General features: G+C 54.2%; 1 protein-coding gene across 3 annotated transcripts in view; it reads left to right on the plus strand.

Annotated features, from left to right (window-relative positions):
* The window catches only part of ACSF3 (acyl-CoA synthetase family member 3), a 47,507-nt gene that overhangs the window by 19,809 nt on the left and 11,874 nt on the right, over nucleotides 1–15,824 (plus strand). For all 3 annotated transcript variants that reach the window (XM_021408472.1, XM_021408471.1, XM_021408473.1), the window contains exons 5-7: nucleotides 395–540; nucleotides 6,149–6,261; nucleotides 14,427–14,553. In XM_021408472.1, the coding sequence (XP_021264147.1) occupies nucleotides 395–540; nucleotides 6,149–6,261; nucleotides 14,427–14,553 (386 nt within the window). The remainder of the gene's footprint in view (nucleotides 1–394; nucleotides 541–6,148; nucleotides 6,262–14,426; nucleotides 14,554–15,824) is intronic.

Genomic DNA, 15,824 nt, shown 5'->3' on the forward strand with positions numbered 1-15,824 from the left:
CTTTAACTGCCCGTACCTTACATGATGTAATGATGTGGAATACCGACAACAAAAAAAAATCACAAAACCATAACAAGGGGTGACATTATTTAATTATGAGCTACTCTTGCGTGGTAAAGCCAGAAGGGGTCTGCTTGCTTATTATACACCCTATGTGATACAAGAACTTCATCCTGCCGCCCGAGCTTGTGCTGCAGCATCTCTTTTAGGAGGCTGTCCTGTCTTAACTTAACCCCCCCAATCAGACAGAGAATCTCTTCTGTGTGAGGAATATCTTTGATAGTGGCTGAAGGCTTTTGGGACTTGTAAGGTTTCGTGTACGTGCAGGCTTTACATAACCTCTTGTTAGAATGCAAACTTCTTAGATGCTTTTTATATGGTGTTCCGCGTGCAGGTTGATGGTGTCAGGCTCTGCAGCCCTGCCTGTGCCTGTCCTGAAGAAGTGGAAGGCCATCACTGGGCACACTTTGCTGGAGAGGTATGGGATGACAGAGATTGGGATGGCGCTTTCCAACCCTTTGCATGGAGTCCGTGTCCCAGGTAGGAGTCTCGAGAAGGTGACACTGTTCAGAGATGTTTTGCTGTCAAGTGTTCTTGTTTATTCTCACCGTAGAGAACGCACATCTAATCACCATTTGTCACGACTGAGGAGCAGACTGTGGTGTGAACAGTGATGCCGGTAGAGGAATTGGCATTGGGAAGCTAGGTCAATCCACGAGTGTGTGTGCAGAGCTTGCAGTGTTGCACACCGACCACACTTGATGTACTCTGCTTGATGATTTCCAAAGTCTTAATGAGTTCAAACACTGTGATGGGATGGCATCTTCAGCTTCTGCTTTGCGAAGCTGTATTTGCATGGGATGTTGACACAGGGCTCTCCACGGAGCAGCTCGTGTCCAATCAGTCAGTACTGAACATTTAAAATAGGATGTCTGCTTGCTCTTATTTTAGTGCAAGTTTCTTGACTCTTCAGGAATTAGAAATTATCACACCTCGTCGTACGCTCTGGCTCTGTTCTCTCCTTGTCTTCCCTCACTTCTCTTAGCTACACTTTGTGACTCCTCTCAATATCTGTAGTTTTATGTCACCTAGAAATAAATTGATCTCAAACATTAAAAATATAAAATGCCCCCACCCTCCCTTCGGTTATAAACGTGGCCATCTGTCTGCCAAGCAACCCAGCCCACCACTATGCCACCTTCTCCTCCCCACATGCTGTCTGCACATGCATGGCACCATATGCATCATTTTGGTCTCTGGTCTCCTGGGGACCGTTATTGCCCAGGGGGGACTGTCCTGTGCCTTGTGGCTTCCCCTCGCACCCCAGTCCTGCTGGTTGTAGCAGCTGTGCCCTTGAAGGGGTTGCTCAGGGAGAGGAGAAGCCACAGCTTCCCCCAGCGTTGGCTCCTGAAACTGAGAACAGCTCGGGTGCAGCACAAAATACAGACTGCAGTTTACTTCTGCAGTGTAGTTGTGATTCCCCCAGTCTGGCCAGTGCTTCCTGCATGCTGGAGAAGGGAAACTCAATTCCCACCTGCGTGAGCTTGAGTCCTCTGTGAGCCCCAAGGTGCAGGATGGTGGCTTGAGGTCGTTCGGACATCACAACTGCCTTGTTATATTTGCTTTTTTCTTCATCTTTAGTAGGGAAAATGAGTGGGGGCTCGAGATCTCCCTAGAGACAAAAAGACTGCGTGGACAAGGCAGAAATGGGCACCAGGAAGGACAGTTTTAATTCCAAAGCTGGGTCCACGTGCTCTTGAGCAGAGCCAGTGTGTAGTCTCTGGCAGTACCAAGTCTGCAGGGGACATGGGGACAAATAATCTCATACAGCTGCTAGCAGAGGAGCTGGGGTAAAGCCTGAGTATTTGTCACACGGCCACCAAGCTGGGGCTCACTGCAGCCCCACAAAAGGAGAGAGAAAAATCTCACTAAGGTGTGGATCAGCCAGGAACCTTACAGACAGAGAGCTGTGATTGAATAGGCTTGATTAATTTATTTCAGGAAGTGTCAGTTGGGAAGCAGATGGGTGAAGCTGAGGCATAATTTACTGGAGCTGTGAAAAGCTTTTGATATAGTACCCCATTAGAGGCTGGGATGTAAGGTCACCAGGTACAGCGGAGTATCCACCGTGAACGAGTCTGCTGAGAAATACAGCGGTGGCTGGGGCAGGAGGAGCAGTGAGCTTCCTGCAAAACAGAGTGTTCTGGGGACAGATGCTAGGTAGCAGCTGACAACGGACCCACTTGCTGGCCACAGCTTTAATTTCTCAAAGGAGTGAAGCAAGCATGGCCAAGCAGCAAGGGCTGTGCTGGAGGAGTCCCCGTGGCTGCAGCACCCTCCTAAGGTGCTGGTGGAGGCAGGGCCTCAGAAGGCATCAGTGTGTTAAACATAACACAAGGGCTTGCTGGGCACGGCCAGAGCTGAAGCAGCAGATATTGAGGTTGGTTGGGGTGAGATTAGTGCCTGAGTTAGGGGTTGGCAACCCGCGTCAGGGGGGTGGAACTGGGTGAGCTTGAAGGTCCCTTCCAACCCAAGCCATTCTGTGACTTCAGAAATATCTCTCAGCGACATCCCCTGCCACTGGAAAGCCCCAGAGATGGAATGTGTCTGTGCTGCAAGTGTCTGTCCCAAAGGTGATCCATCCCAGAGGTGATCCATCCCAAAGGTGATCCATCCCAAAGGTGATCCATCCCAAAGGTGATCCATCCCAGCCTACAGACACGGGTCCCCTTGGGTGGGTAAACCCAAGGACCCTCACACTTGCCAGTGGGTTTCTCTCGGAGCAGAAGCAGCACACGTCCTGCCCTGCTGCCTCACGAGCTTCTTTCTGCCTCTGAGGAGAGGTCCTGGTGTTGCCCTGCCCTCCCTCACCCCGTGGTGGGGCTGGGGAAGGGCAGAGCCCTCCATGTCCAACAGGTGTCCTTGGCGCTGTGCATTGCCCCACAGGGCGCAGATCCAGAAGGCCAGGGGAGGGGGGGGGGAGTTCTCCTTTCCTAAAGAAGAAAAGATAAAAGATTTGAAAGATAAATGTTTGCTTGTATATGGTTAAAACCCTGCTTAAAATGCCTCTGTTTTCACCAGCTCTCATTCTAATCCCCCTGGTGCTGTTACTGTGAAGGGAGATGAATAATTCATGGATGGAGAATGCCTCACTGGGCCTAATCACCACTTTAATTGGAGGTTTAGATCAGAGGCGGCTAATAGCTCCTACAGCGGGGACTCAGTGTATTGTTGACAGTGAGATCGCTGAGTGCCTTATCGTTGGCCTGTTTCAATTCTCCCAGGACACCACCACACATAACAGCATCAAGGTCCCCAGATACCGGAGGACACAGACCGCAGGGCCAATTAAATTTATCTGGGAAGAGCTGACAACTTTTTTAAACAGAGGAGAGCCGGTGAGAAAGAATAATGGTGTCAGTCCTTCCTGACTGCAGCCTGCGTGATGCTGGCGGGGCTGACACTGCGAGCGTGCTGCCAGCTTTGCTGAGCATCCCGGAGCGTGCAGGCTGGGGAGAGCTGGAAGGGCACGGGGAGGGGAAAGAGCAGGGATTGCTCCTGGTTCTACCACTGAGAGGTGGGCAGTGCTGAGTTTTGACTCCCTTCTGGTGACGCCTGATTGAGGTCTCATGCCCCCTCCCTGCAGACGCCCAGGGTCCGGCCGGAGGGGCCCTGAGCACCTGGTGGAGCTGTGGGTGTCCCTGTTCATTGTGGAGAGTGGGGCCAGGTGGCCTTTAGAGGTCCCTTCCAATGCAAACCAATCTGTGATTCTGGTGCTGTGCCTTTGGGAACCTGCACAGCCAACCACCAAGGTTTGGAGTTGGCGTGGCGTGTGTCGTAACACGTCATGGTACATACGTGGCGTGTGTCTTAACACATCACGATGTGTGTTTTAACACATCACCCTGGCCCGAGGAGCTCTAGTCATTGCCTGTGCACAAATTGTATCAGTGCTGTCAGCCTCGTGTAGCTCTGATCAGTGCTGTGAGCATTTTCAGCCTTTACAGATATCCATTTGCAGGTTTATCATTCTTCTGAAATGCCAAGAAACTTTTCCAGGCTGAACATAAGGAAACAGCTCCCCACACGGGTTTGATTTTACATGTTGGTTCTGCTTTAGCCAAGTGGTTGTCTTTGTATTTGTTTGGAGGCAGTGTGCTGGTGTTTGATATTTCATTCTCAAAGACCAGAAGTGGCCCCTATCATCTTCCAGGAGCATCTTCCAGGCAGGCATTGATCTGATCTTAATGCAAAGGCTTCCAGGGCTGGCAAACCTGTGGGAGTCTGTGGCAGCTCGCTGGGCTGCCTGCTGCTCCCCTCCCTGAGCAATGTGAGACTTCATTTACCCGCAGCGTCTGCCTGCCGTCCCTCGCCGTGCCTTTCAGCCAGGCTTGGGGTTATCAGCACGAGATATTTTTCACACCGGAGAAAACGTTCCCGTAGAATTCTAGAAGGTGGCCTTGGCAAGCTTGATGTGCAAACATTTGGCTTGTTCTCCGTGATTTATTACTTGCTTTGAGTACTCTCGGAGCCTCGTGGCAGGTACAAAACTCCGCTGAAAATATATAAATACCTCTCCCTGGCAGCTCAGTGGCAGCTCAGTGGCACCTCGGCTCCTGGTGAGAAGAACAGAGCACACCTCTCCCTCCTGCTCTGCTGCAGTCCCCTGTCCTGGGCTTCTGGCAGTGAGTTTGGCAGTGTCAGAGCAGCCCCGTGGCAGGAGAAGGACCTGGCTGCGTGCAGTAGCTGACCTAAATGCCAAAGGCAGTCTCAGGCTGAACAGACACACGTCAAGGACCTGCCATGTAGCTTTCTGTTTATTTCTTGCCAGATTTGCTAATTGTTAGGGTAGTTTTGCTGCAATAAAATCTCACTCCCTCGTAGCCCATCTGCTCTCAGCTGATCCTGCAGGGATGCCATAAATCTGGGCTACCATGACATATCGATTTCCATGGCAACTGACCAATGTAGCAAACGCAAAATCGTGGTGTCACAGGTACCAGACCTCCAGGGCTTGGATGGGAGAATGAAAGCGGGACAGGGAAATTGCGCCTTGAACCCAAATGCCTGAAATCCAGATAACAGGGGGAAGGCAGTGCTGGGCTCCTGGTCCCGCACGCCCCACTCTAAGGATTTCCCAATTGGAAAGCACCGGCACCACGGCTGGATGCTCTCCAGGTAAAAAAATCAATCAGCTCAAAATAAAGAGCACGCTTACCAGTGCAACCTGCCAGCCCTCCCAAGCCACAGGTTGCTCTGTGCCCGATGCAGGTTTGCACGCTGGCTGCTCCCTGCTCAAGGGGATGAGCACCGCCAGCCTCGTCTTGTGCTGAGCTGTCGCATGCCATTGGGATGCAGGGAACCCGCTGAGCCAGCAGATGCCCCAGTGCCCTGCTTGCTGCTGTGCCTGGGCCCCCCCTGACAGGCTGAGGTCACAGGAGCAAAGCTTGGACACCCCACCCAAGGGATGGGGGTGCTGCACCCCCGAGGTGTGGGGGCTCTTGGTGGCAGCACCATCATGGAGCTTAATAGCGGTTGCTGGTGACCCTGTGCCACGTTCCCTGGCTTTGGAAATTGAAACCTGGGGAAGAGTGTTGTGGTTTTGATCTCTGCTTTTTCTCCTCTGATGTTTTGTGTACAGCGTGTTGATGTCTCATAAAACTGAGATAATCCCTCGCAGTGCTGACACTGTTAAGCCTTTGCCTTCTCTGTCAGGTTCAAGCTGTGGAGAAGCAGTGAGCCACCGCAGCAATCTTTGTGCTCTTTCTTTTCACATCTTCGTGTAGGTTTCATGGTGCTTTTTTTTCTCAAAACCAAACAAACAAACAGCTTCATTACTGAACCACGAAGCTGTCCCGGTGCCTTCAAAGACCATCCAAGGGAGACTGCTGAGGGCTGCAGACACATTTGTTTTCCCAAGCATTTCCAGCACTGCCTGCTCAGCGAGCGGAGTATTGCAGCACGGTGACATTTGCATGCAGACATACGATGTGATCAAAGCCTTCCTGAAGGGTAACCCCCTGCAAGGAGCTTCTTCAGTGCCAGCACAGTCTGCAGATGCCACTGAGAGAAGAGAAAAGCAGCTGCTCTGCTGTATCCTGGCCTTCTTGTCACCCACTGTTTCAGTCCTGTTCCGTTTCCTTCCTAGGTTCTGTGGGGACCCCGCTGCCAGGGGTGGAGGTGCGCATTGCCACCGAGGCGGTGAAAGGCGGTGGCCGTTCCTACACCATCCTCGCTCAGGGAGATGAAGACGGCACACAGGTAGTGCTCAGCTGTGTTCCTGCTGCTTCATTCACTCTCAGAGCCCTTGGAAGCCCCAAGGATCAGGGCTGGGGCTTGCACTGTTACTCCCAGGAACTTAGCGATGCCGTTTGATTCTCACTTTCTTGCATTCCTTTGATGGCTCGGTGTGCCCCTGGTGCGTTATGGACCCCGTGAGCGTTGTCCTCCTTGCAATGCTGAACGTCATCTGAGAGAGAGCAACCCCCTGCGTGGGGTGGGAGGTGCAGGCTGTGGCACAAGGGCTATGGGCAGCGATGTCAGCCGTTGTGGCTGTGGGCGGGCAGGTGGCACGGCACAGCTCTGCTGCTGGCGCACCGCCTACGAGTGACAGGCTGATGTCAGCGCTCACACCTGCGGTCACACTCACGCAGCCCCACCTGATGCCCTTCCTGCCCCGAGCTGCTGCTGCTGGCACACACTGCGTGCCTGCCTGGTTAATAATTCATAGCAGAGGGAGCGCAGCAGTGGCATTTATTTAACACGAGGAGGACCCCGTCGGAGCGCTCAGCGTGCTCCAGCAGCCCAAGAGCGGTCTGGCTGGGTTTCAGCCCAGAAATGAGCTCCGTGGCACTGGGGCTGTCCCTGGTTGGTGTCCTGGGCACCTGCTCCCTCCTGCCTGTGCCACTGAGCAGCCCCACATCCCCTTTTCTTTGCCTCTGCCCTCTGGCTCGTGGAAGGGGATAGGTTACTATTTACTCACCTCCCTCACAGGAGGGCTCTGAGGCTTCAAGCACTGTGGTTAAGGGTTATGGAAGCTGTGGTGTGGGAGTGTCAAGGCTGAGGGGTCCCAAAGGAGGGAGGAAGGTGACAGCAGGACATGGCACAGCCCTCCCGGGTGCGATAAGCGCATCCGCGGCCCCATCACTTCTCTGGGCGTTTCTGCACGGTTTGGTGTTGACGCTGTGAAAAATTACCAAATGTCACATCATGGCTTGCTGGTTGCCCTGTAGGAAATAAACACCTCCTGGCAGCAATAAACGCCTGCCGTCTGCTTTGGTTATATGGCTGTCAGGGCAGGGACCTCTCTCCATACACACACAGTGTGGTGCACATCTGCTCTGCTGCACTGAGAATAACGACAGCACCGGCACCGAGCGGCTGCGCTGCGGGGCTGCAGGACCCCAGCACCCTGCACAGTGCTCAGCTCCCCACTTCTCTGCAATGCATCCCTCAGTTCCTGCCAGGGGTGACGCGTGTGACCGCGTTGTCAGGGCCATCTGCGAGGCATTCACACCTCGGCTGGGCTGCGACTCACCCGAAGCCCTCCCTTTCTGCCCGTGTTCGCCATGGAGATGATTTGCTGAGCCGCAGAGAGCCTCGCAAGGTCACTGCCTTCCCCTCCTGCTCCCTCCTGACAACAGAAGACAGCAGGCTGTGCCCCAGCCACTAGCTCCCCGCCAGCACCACCTTCCTTCCCCCTCCCGCTGCTGGGGGGTCCTGTTTGCTGTTGCGTTTTCACCCCTTGGACATGTTTGTGCTCCCTGCAGATAGCAGCTTGGGGACACCCGGTGACATCTGGGCCAGTGCTGGTCCCATAGCACTGCTGAAATAAGGGCGTGTGAGTGGTGGGAGCGCTTCTGCGTCACCATCCGGTAACTGCGAGCCTGCAGCAGGGGACTGATGCAATTTGCAGAGCTGGTTTCTGGCACGCCCCGAAGATCAATAATCTACTTAGCTGAAAGTTTGCTGGATCTCTTTGTTCCTTTCTTCATTTCCCCCCTGTCCCTTGATTGGATTCCTTTCATGCTCCCCTTGCAGCTCTGTGAGCTCACACCCAGGTGTTCCAGCTGCTTCCCATGCTTCCTCCTTGCTAACTGTTGCTGCACCCTCTCCTGAGCATGGTGCTGCAGAGTGGGACCCCGGGCAGATGCTGTCCTCCTCCTCGATGCTTCCCAGGGAGCCAGGAGTGGTATAAGTGGACATCAGAGGACAGCAGCAGCGCTTGGGCTGCTCCAAGCCACCCCAGCCCGTGCAAGAAGCAGTTCCCAAACCTCCAACCTGCCCCCTGAGTCGCCTGACCACGCAGCTCAGCGCATGGAATCACAGAGCGCCTGCATGCAGCGAGGCTCCTCCTCACCCCCGCCCCAGGTGCTGTGCTTTCCACCCTTTTCCCCGTGACGTTTGGGCAGCCCGGCTCGGGCTGAGCACCTCCTGCTCCCCGTGTGTGCAGGAAAGGGTTACAGCTCTGCAGCGCCGAGCGGTTCGGTTTGCTTTGTTCGGTGCGATGCATATTTCATACGCTCAGCTTCCCAGCTGGCAGCGGCCTGCAAGCCCTGGGAGCTGCTGGGTATTGTCTCTCTCCCTCTCTCTCTGTTTGTTTGTTTGTTGGTTGTGAGGTTCTTGGGTTGTCGTTTTTGTTGGATTTTTTTTTTTTTTTTTTTTTTTTTTTTTTTTTTTTTGCTTTCCCAAATTGCTCGCTCGCACGAAAGCCAAACCCCACTCCCTGACAATGGGGGTCTATCAATAGATAAACGGTTTCACAGCTGTACCTAATGCAGCACTCTAGCCAGGGCTTTTATGGCAAGCAATTTGCTCGTGATGAGGCTGCGGAGAGAGCGTGCGGGGCGGTGGGCTGCAGGAGCTGGCAGCAGGAGAACGCTGCAGCCATGGGCTTTTCTCCCCCCCCCCCCCTCCAACCCCTCCCTTCAAGGTTGTAATTATCTCGTTGTTTATCCATATGCAAGCTGTCGTCCTGGACGGGAACCGGCTCGGCGGCGGCCGTCCCTCCCTGCAGCCACCAGCCCCTCCTGCCCGCCCGCCCGTGCCCCCCGTGGCTGTGCCATCTGCCAGCAGCGTGCTGCACCATGGGGCCAGTGGCTCCTCGCCCTGCGTGCTGCGGGCAGAGGGCACTGGGAGCACCATACCTCTCTGCTGGGACCTGCCCGAAGCGGGCTGGCAGGGAAGGTCTGCTTTTAGGGACGTGCTTGGTGGGCACGGTGGGGATGGGCTGGTAGCTGGCTTGGATGATCTCAGTGGGCTTTTCAGATGTTCTGTACTGTCTACGTCCAGTTCCTCGGGCAGCACAGTCACTAAGTGCCTTCTCGCTGGTATTTATACGCCTTGATTCTTTCTCTCTGATGTTTTATTTGTGGCCATAGCTTTGTTTTTCCTGGGAGTAAAGGTGGAGGCAGAGATTACACTGGCATCACGTCCCGGTGTTCCCCAGCTGAAAGGTGTTCTTTTCACAGAGGCAGCTCTGATCCCAGGAACCTGCTTGGCTGTTTCCTTGCACGTTCACATTGAGTCCATCTGTCAAGAACAACCTCCTTCCACGAGCGCTTCCTTTGGGCTGACCTTTGTCACAGCACCCTCAAGCTATCTATTAATCTCTTTATTATCATTTTATGCTTTCATCTCCCACCTTTCCCTTCTCATCTCCCATCCTTTGCAGGGGAAGGACTTCACCCTGGACTTCCCTCTGCCTTGGGATAGCCATCCTTGTTCCCCTTGACCAGGCCTTGGTTCTCCAAGAGATGAATTCCTTTCTGTTCCCATGATGGCTGACGTAGGTTTCAGCCCCTCTCTGCGCAGCACCCGGATGGAGCTGTGGGTGTCCCTGCTCATTGCAGGGGAGTTGGACCAGATGGCCATCAGAGGTCCCTTCCAACTCAAATCATCCCATGATTCTGTCTCATCCCATCACTTCCCCCTCTGGGTGCTGGAGGCTGCGGCTGCTGCAGCACGTCTCGGAGGTGCTGTGCTTCCCAAGGAGGACGTGCTGGGGAGATGCTGAAGCGCAGAGCCAGAAGACAAAGAAGCAGAGCCTGCCCCGGAGAGCTCTCAGCCAAGGAGAGGAGGCAGCGCTGCCTTGGGTGGGTTTGCAGGAGGAAGCAATTAGAGGCTCCGGGCAGCGCAGCCGTCTGCAGTCAGAGCACAGCACAGCCCTGCTGACCTCGACTTTTAAGAGAGGCTTATGGCAAACGAACCGAAGGTGGGATGCTAATTGAATCCTTGCCTGCGCTCTGCCTGCCCCCGAGCGCTCCCGGTGCGCGTTGGGAGTCCTCCTGCAATGCTCAGAGCTGGGGGAGCGGGGAGGTGTGCTGACATCTCGCCTCGTTCGTTATCTCTGAGGCTTCCAAACAAGAGGGACGGGAGCAGCAGAGCAGAGGGCTGCTGGCATTCCTGGAAATGTGTGACATCGCTCGTTTGTAGAGTTCATGTAGATCGAGAAGGTTGGGTCCATGGATAGGCTGCAGCGGGGACGGACCTTTCCCTTTCCCAAACTTGGGTTCTTTCTGGGGTTCTTTTGGGATCAGCTGGAGTTAATCAGTCCGGGAACTTTCACAAATCAGTGCTGCCTAAAAATATCTACGAGCACTTTTGTTTTTGGTGGAGCAGCATTTGCTGTAAGTGAAGGGTTGGGTTTTGTGAAAATAAGCGCCAGCGTTCCAGCTGTGCAGCAGCCCTGCTTTTACATGGATAGCCTTCCAAAATGAAAAGTAAATTGATTGTATTATTCCCAGCCTTTTTTTTTATATGAGTTAACATTACAAAAGCAGATGTGAAGTGTGGCCTTGTAGATTACAGTCTGGGCTTGGGGTTTTGGTTTTTATGGATTGTTTTTTTCTTCCTCTCTCTGTGCTGTGTCTCCGAGGAGCAGAAATCTGCCTCTTTCCAGCAGGAGAAAAATAGCTTGTTGTCTGCATTGCCTCCTGCTTACCTTCTGCAGGGTGCTGCAGGGCACGGAGCTGTGGGAAAGATAATGCCTTTACACAAGCACGCAGCTTAGCAGGGACCTTGTAATTACGAATGTGCATGAGAGATCAGGCTGCCTGGGAATCTGGTGATGGGGATCAGGGACCTGTAAGTTACTTGGTGCTCCATGCTTGGCGTGGTTGCTTTTTTTTCTGAAGTTACAACTCTGAGAACTGCTAACAGGGATCAGTCACTTCCATAAACCTCACACGTATCAATTACCGCCTTCTATTAGTCACTTAAAAGGCTGGGTTGCTTAATTATTTTGATTACAGTGATCACTTATTTATAAGGTGGGGAGAAGTGCCAAGCGTTTCCAAGCTGCAACGCACAGCGCCGGCCGTGGCAGAGGTGCAGAAGCGATTGTTCCTCTCTGCAGATGTAAAGGATTTTGCTTTTCCTTGTTGCAGCAGCACTGGTGCCAGCCCATGCAGCGCAGGGGAAGGAAGAGGCAAATGGAAAAAGGAGAAAGGAAAATGGTGCAAGAGCTGCAGGGCTTGAAGGGCACTGCCCCGTTCCCACCTCCCCATCCGGGCAGCGCTGCTCTTCTGCTTCACAGGGGTGTGACATCGCTTTGTAAGCTCCCTCCTAAGGGAGGATGCTCTGATTTGCAGCCTCTGGGCCTGCGGTACCACCCCAGACAGAGGTCCAGGCGATTCCTTTGAGGCTGAGGGTAAGGAGGGGGCTGCCAGAAGTGAAATGTTTCCCCCCTGACCCTGGCTGTGGCATCGCGCTGCCGCTCCCAGTGTGAACTGCTGCTTTTCCTAACAGCTCCTCTGCCTTCCTCCCAGCTCTGCTGGTCTAACAAAATGTCATTCCCTCTGCTCTCAAGCCTTGCCTTCCAGCTTCCACTCTTTGTCTTCCGAATGTTCCTGCTCAGGCGTTTGCAGTGCCTCCCTGCATCCTGGCAAACAGCACGCTGCTGTAAGCCTGCCCCCATCAAAGCTGCTAATTCCATTAAAATCCATTAGAAACTCCTCTCCTGGCGCTCCCGGAGGGCGGGGGGACGGCGCGTCTCGGAGACCACAAGAAAACAAATGGCCACTTTGAACAAATCGCAGGGCTGCGTGCCAAGCGGGGATTCCCAGCCATTTACAAAGCGCCCGCGCCGCCTGCACGGAGAGAGGTAACCTGGAAGCAGCGAAAATCCTCGCTGTATAATCGCCCAGATTGATTCCTTCAGAGGGTTTATTACCACCTTTCATTTCCGTGCGTGGAGAATGTAATCTTATCCGGCGTGCCTCGACTCGCTGAGCGCGTGGTGCAGCGGGGCGCTGCGGGGCAGCAGCCTTGCAGGGCACGCCGGGGCTGGTGTGAGAGTTGCTCAAACGCATGAGAGGTGCATTCAGACTCAGCACTTGGAGAGCTGGCTGGCTGTGCAATTAGCAGTTGTGTGCTCCCAGCAGCTGCTTGCGGCGTATCAACACGGGGTTTGGTGGGGAAAGGCAACGACGCAGCTAGCCACGCTGCTGCTGCTGCAGCTCCTGCGTGACCTGCGTGTGGCTCTAGCAGGGGTCGGGCACTGCAGGGAGCTGCCTCGAGCCCTGTGTTTCAGTGCATGCAGTTCTCAAGCTGCTGGCACTGGTGTGGTTTGCATCCTCTGTGCTGCACCGGGGAGCAGCGCCGGTGACATTCGGAGTTCAGGAAGCGAAATCCTATTAAGATAACGTCACGGCCTTTCTGTTTTACTGTTTGCAAGCCAGCCATAACATCATTAAGTGACACAACAGGGAGGTGCCTGCCGCCAAGGAGCACCGCTCTAGATGAGATGTGGGTTGAGCCTCTGCCAAAAGGCCAGTTGATAGGACAGAAAATTTGGAACCCATTCGAGGTTTGGTTCGCAGGAGGAGCAGCAGGGCAGGTACAAGCAGAGCAGGATCGGTCCCCGGGGCTGCCCCACTCCTGTACCCTTCCTGGGGGCACAGCGGGCACCGGGCGGGCACCAGGCTCTCAGCACAGCCATGTTTGTGCCGTGCTCACATCAACAAGCAGGAGGCATCAGATGGGGCGGTGTGGAGGAATGCAGGACAGCTGCAGCGGGTCCTTGGGGCACTCGCCTCTGCCTTCCCTTCCGAGCCCTGTCAGCAGAGTCAGAGGCTGCCTGATAGCTCCGGGGATTGGCTTGGGAGCTCGCATAAGTCATTAAAATGCTGCGATGTGAGGGGAATTCAGATATCTGCTGTCTCCAGCTGAGGCACGGCAGGGCTGCTGGAAGGGGCTGGGATGGGATCGCCCTCCGGAGAAATGTTGCTGGTGGGGTTTGAGGTGATGTGCAGCTGAACTTGTGGTCCAGCACCATCCTTACCGTGCCAATGTGCAGCTGAACTCCCCTCGTTGGCAGTGATGAGCTTTGTATCCCGGGCAGTGGGGATAAGGCTCAACAAGGGCTCTGGGGACTCAGCCCAGCTCCTGACACACGGAGCTGTTGAAGGAAATGGCAATTCTGTAGAAGTGCTTGGGCTGTTTGTGCAGATCACTGTGCCCTGCAACATAGGACATCGGGAAGAAGTTAGTTAAAACAGAAACTGTGCCCTAAATGCATCTTTCTAAACATCTTCTGTTAGAGAAGCTTTGGTTCCATCAAAAGCTGTAGATACAAAGGCTGCCCAGCTCTGTGATCCAGCTGGCTGTTCCAGCATTGCTATTGCTGCGTTCCCTGGTGGCTGCATTTCTGGCACCGCTGCCTTTCAGCGTCCCAGCTGTGTCTGTGCTGCAGCAGCTCAAGCACAGAGCGGCTCAGTGCTCCTGCTGAGCGCGTGCTCCCTGCTCAGGGTCAGAGCAGTGTGCCCAAGCAGCTCTCACAGTGACCTTCTCTCCCAGCAGTGCTTTTGCAGAGCCTCCCCGCAAAGGTTAACGCCGTGCCGAGAGCAGTGCTACAGCCGTGCCTCATCTCACAGCCCGCTTGCATCCTTGTGATTGCGGAGCGATGAGCGTGCAGGAGCTGTGAGACACCGTGCCGTGGCAGGCAGGGCTGTAACCTCTCTTGTTTCCATCGCGGCAGGATCTTCATTTTGTTGCTATAGAAAACCTGCTGGTGTGGGTCTGCAGGGTACCGGGCTGTCACTGAAACCGGTGCCTCACAGTGAGCCCCAAAGAAACCACGCGTCCTTGAGGACAAATCAGATGGTGTTTCCTGCCACCTCCTCGGAGAAAAAAAATAAAACAGTGTTGGATTGACAGTTTGGGAAAGTGAGGCTTCCTCTCTGTCAACACAGCAGACTGCAAATGGCATGGCTGCAGGAGCGTGCCTCGTCCCTCTGCCTGCTGCTCCCATCCCCAGGAGCCTGCAAGCAGAATCCCAGCAGGACACAGTGACCCGTCCTGCTCCAGGGCAGCGGGTTTAGGGGGGGAAAGACCTGCAGGGAGGGGTTTCCCAGGGGATGGGCGTTCTGGGGGGGGGCAGGGGGTTGCTGTGTGGCCGTTTCCCACATGATCTTTCTCTGTTCCAGATGACTCCGGGTCTGGAAGGCCAGGAAGGGGAGCTGCTGGTCCGCGGCTCCTCGGTGTTCCGCGAGTACTGGAACAGGCCCAAAGAAACCAGAGAGGCGTTCACCTCCGATGGATGGTTCAGGACAGGTACTGTGCCACGTCCCGAGGAGGGGAGCAGAAGCTCTGGTTGTATCCTGCCCCCAGGGGTGGGTGTGGAGGAATGGGGTATGGCTTCACCGCGTCCTCCTGCCTTGGCCCAAAGTGGGGAGCCAAGGGGTGGAGCGTGTTTGGGTTGCTGGCTGTAAATGCAATACGCAGCGCTGTGCTCTGTGGGACTGTGACCTCCGCACCTGAAAACAGTCTGTGACTGAGCTGGATTTAAATGGGTGTCACATCAGTGACCCCGGGAGCACTGAGCCCATCCCTGGGGCTGCTCTGCTCTCCTCCATTGCTGGTATCGAAGCTTGGGCTGGAGCTGTATGGGCGGCCAGGTGTGTCTGCGGGGGGCTCGGCCAATGCCACAGCATTGGAGTTTTCCATGGGATTTCCCTTCTTCAGTCGTAATACCTGGGAAGCTGAGCTCTCTGGGGAGGAATGCCAGGGAGAGCCCTCGAGGTGGGAGCGGGTTGGGAAGGTTTCAGAATTGCCAGAACGTTGCGTTCTGAATTTTTTTTTTAAGTGAAAAGTCTGCGTCTTCCAAATGAAGAGAGCTCTAAATAAGGAGAGCTCCAAATGAAGAGACCTTTTGTTTTGAATCTGAGGCTCACGTTATTGCTATGTTTATGAAATTCAAATGGAGCGTTTCCTTTTCTGAGCGTTCTCAGGATTTGCCTTTCCTTTCTGACTGCGAGTGAGGAACGGTTTTGATGTTTCCAGGGATGGGAACAGCTCTGGTGTTTGATTCTTTCAAATCAGATTTCACCAGAAGGTAATACTCCCTTAATAACAGTATGTATTGCAGGTGGGTCCTTGGTGGATTTTATCAAATGTTTTGCAAACATCTGATCAAGCTCTACCGGCAGCGCCGACTGCCCCTACCCAAAGCCGCCGTGCTGGGGCAGCGGGGCTGGGGAGAGAGCTCATAACATGGGATGACAAGCTCAGGGGGGTGGGATGCCTGGTTCCCACTCAACCCTCACACATGAGCAGTCCTAACGTTCCCATATCAGTGCATCAACCCAGGAGCACGGGGCTGGATTTCGGATGCCCTCTTTGCCGTGTTATTTATCATCCATTTGTGAGGAAGCAGTGATTTCTTGCTGCTGCTGGGCATCACTGCGGTCCCATCCTGGGCACAGCGCTGGGTGCGGGGCAATCAGCTTCAAAAAAATTTTTTTTTTTTAGTCAACACTCCTGATGAATATTTCAGATGGAAAGGAATAGCATGCATTAATTATTGCAAAGAGATGTCTTTAGGA

Source organism: Numida meleagris, chromosome 10 (genome assembly GCF_002078875.1).
Source record: "Numida meleagris isolate 19003 breed g44 Domestic line chromosome 10, NumMel1.0, whole genome shotgun sequence".
In the NCBI taxonomy this organism is placed as follows: domain Eukaryota; kingdom Metazoa; phylum Chordata; class Aves; order Galliformes; family Numididae; genus Numida; species Numida meleagris.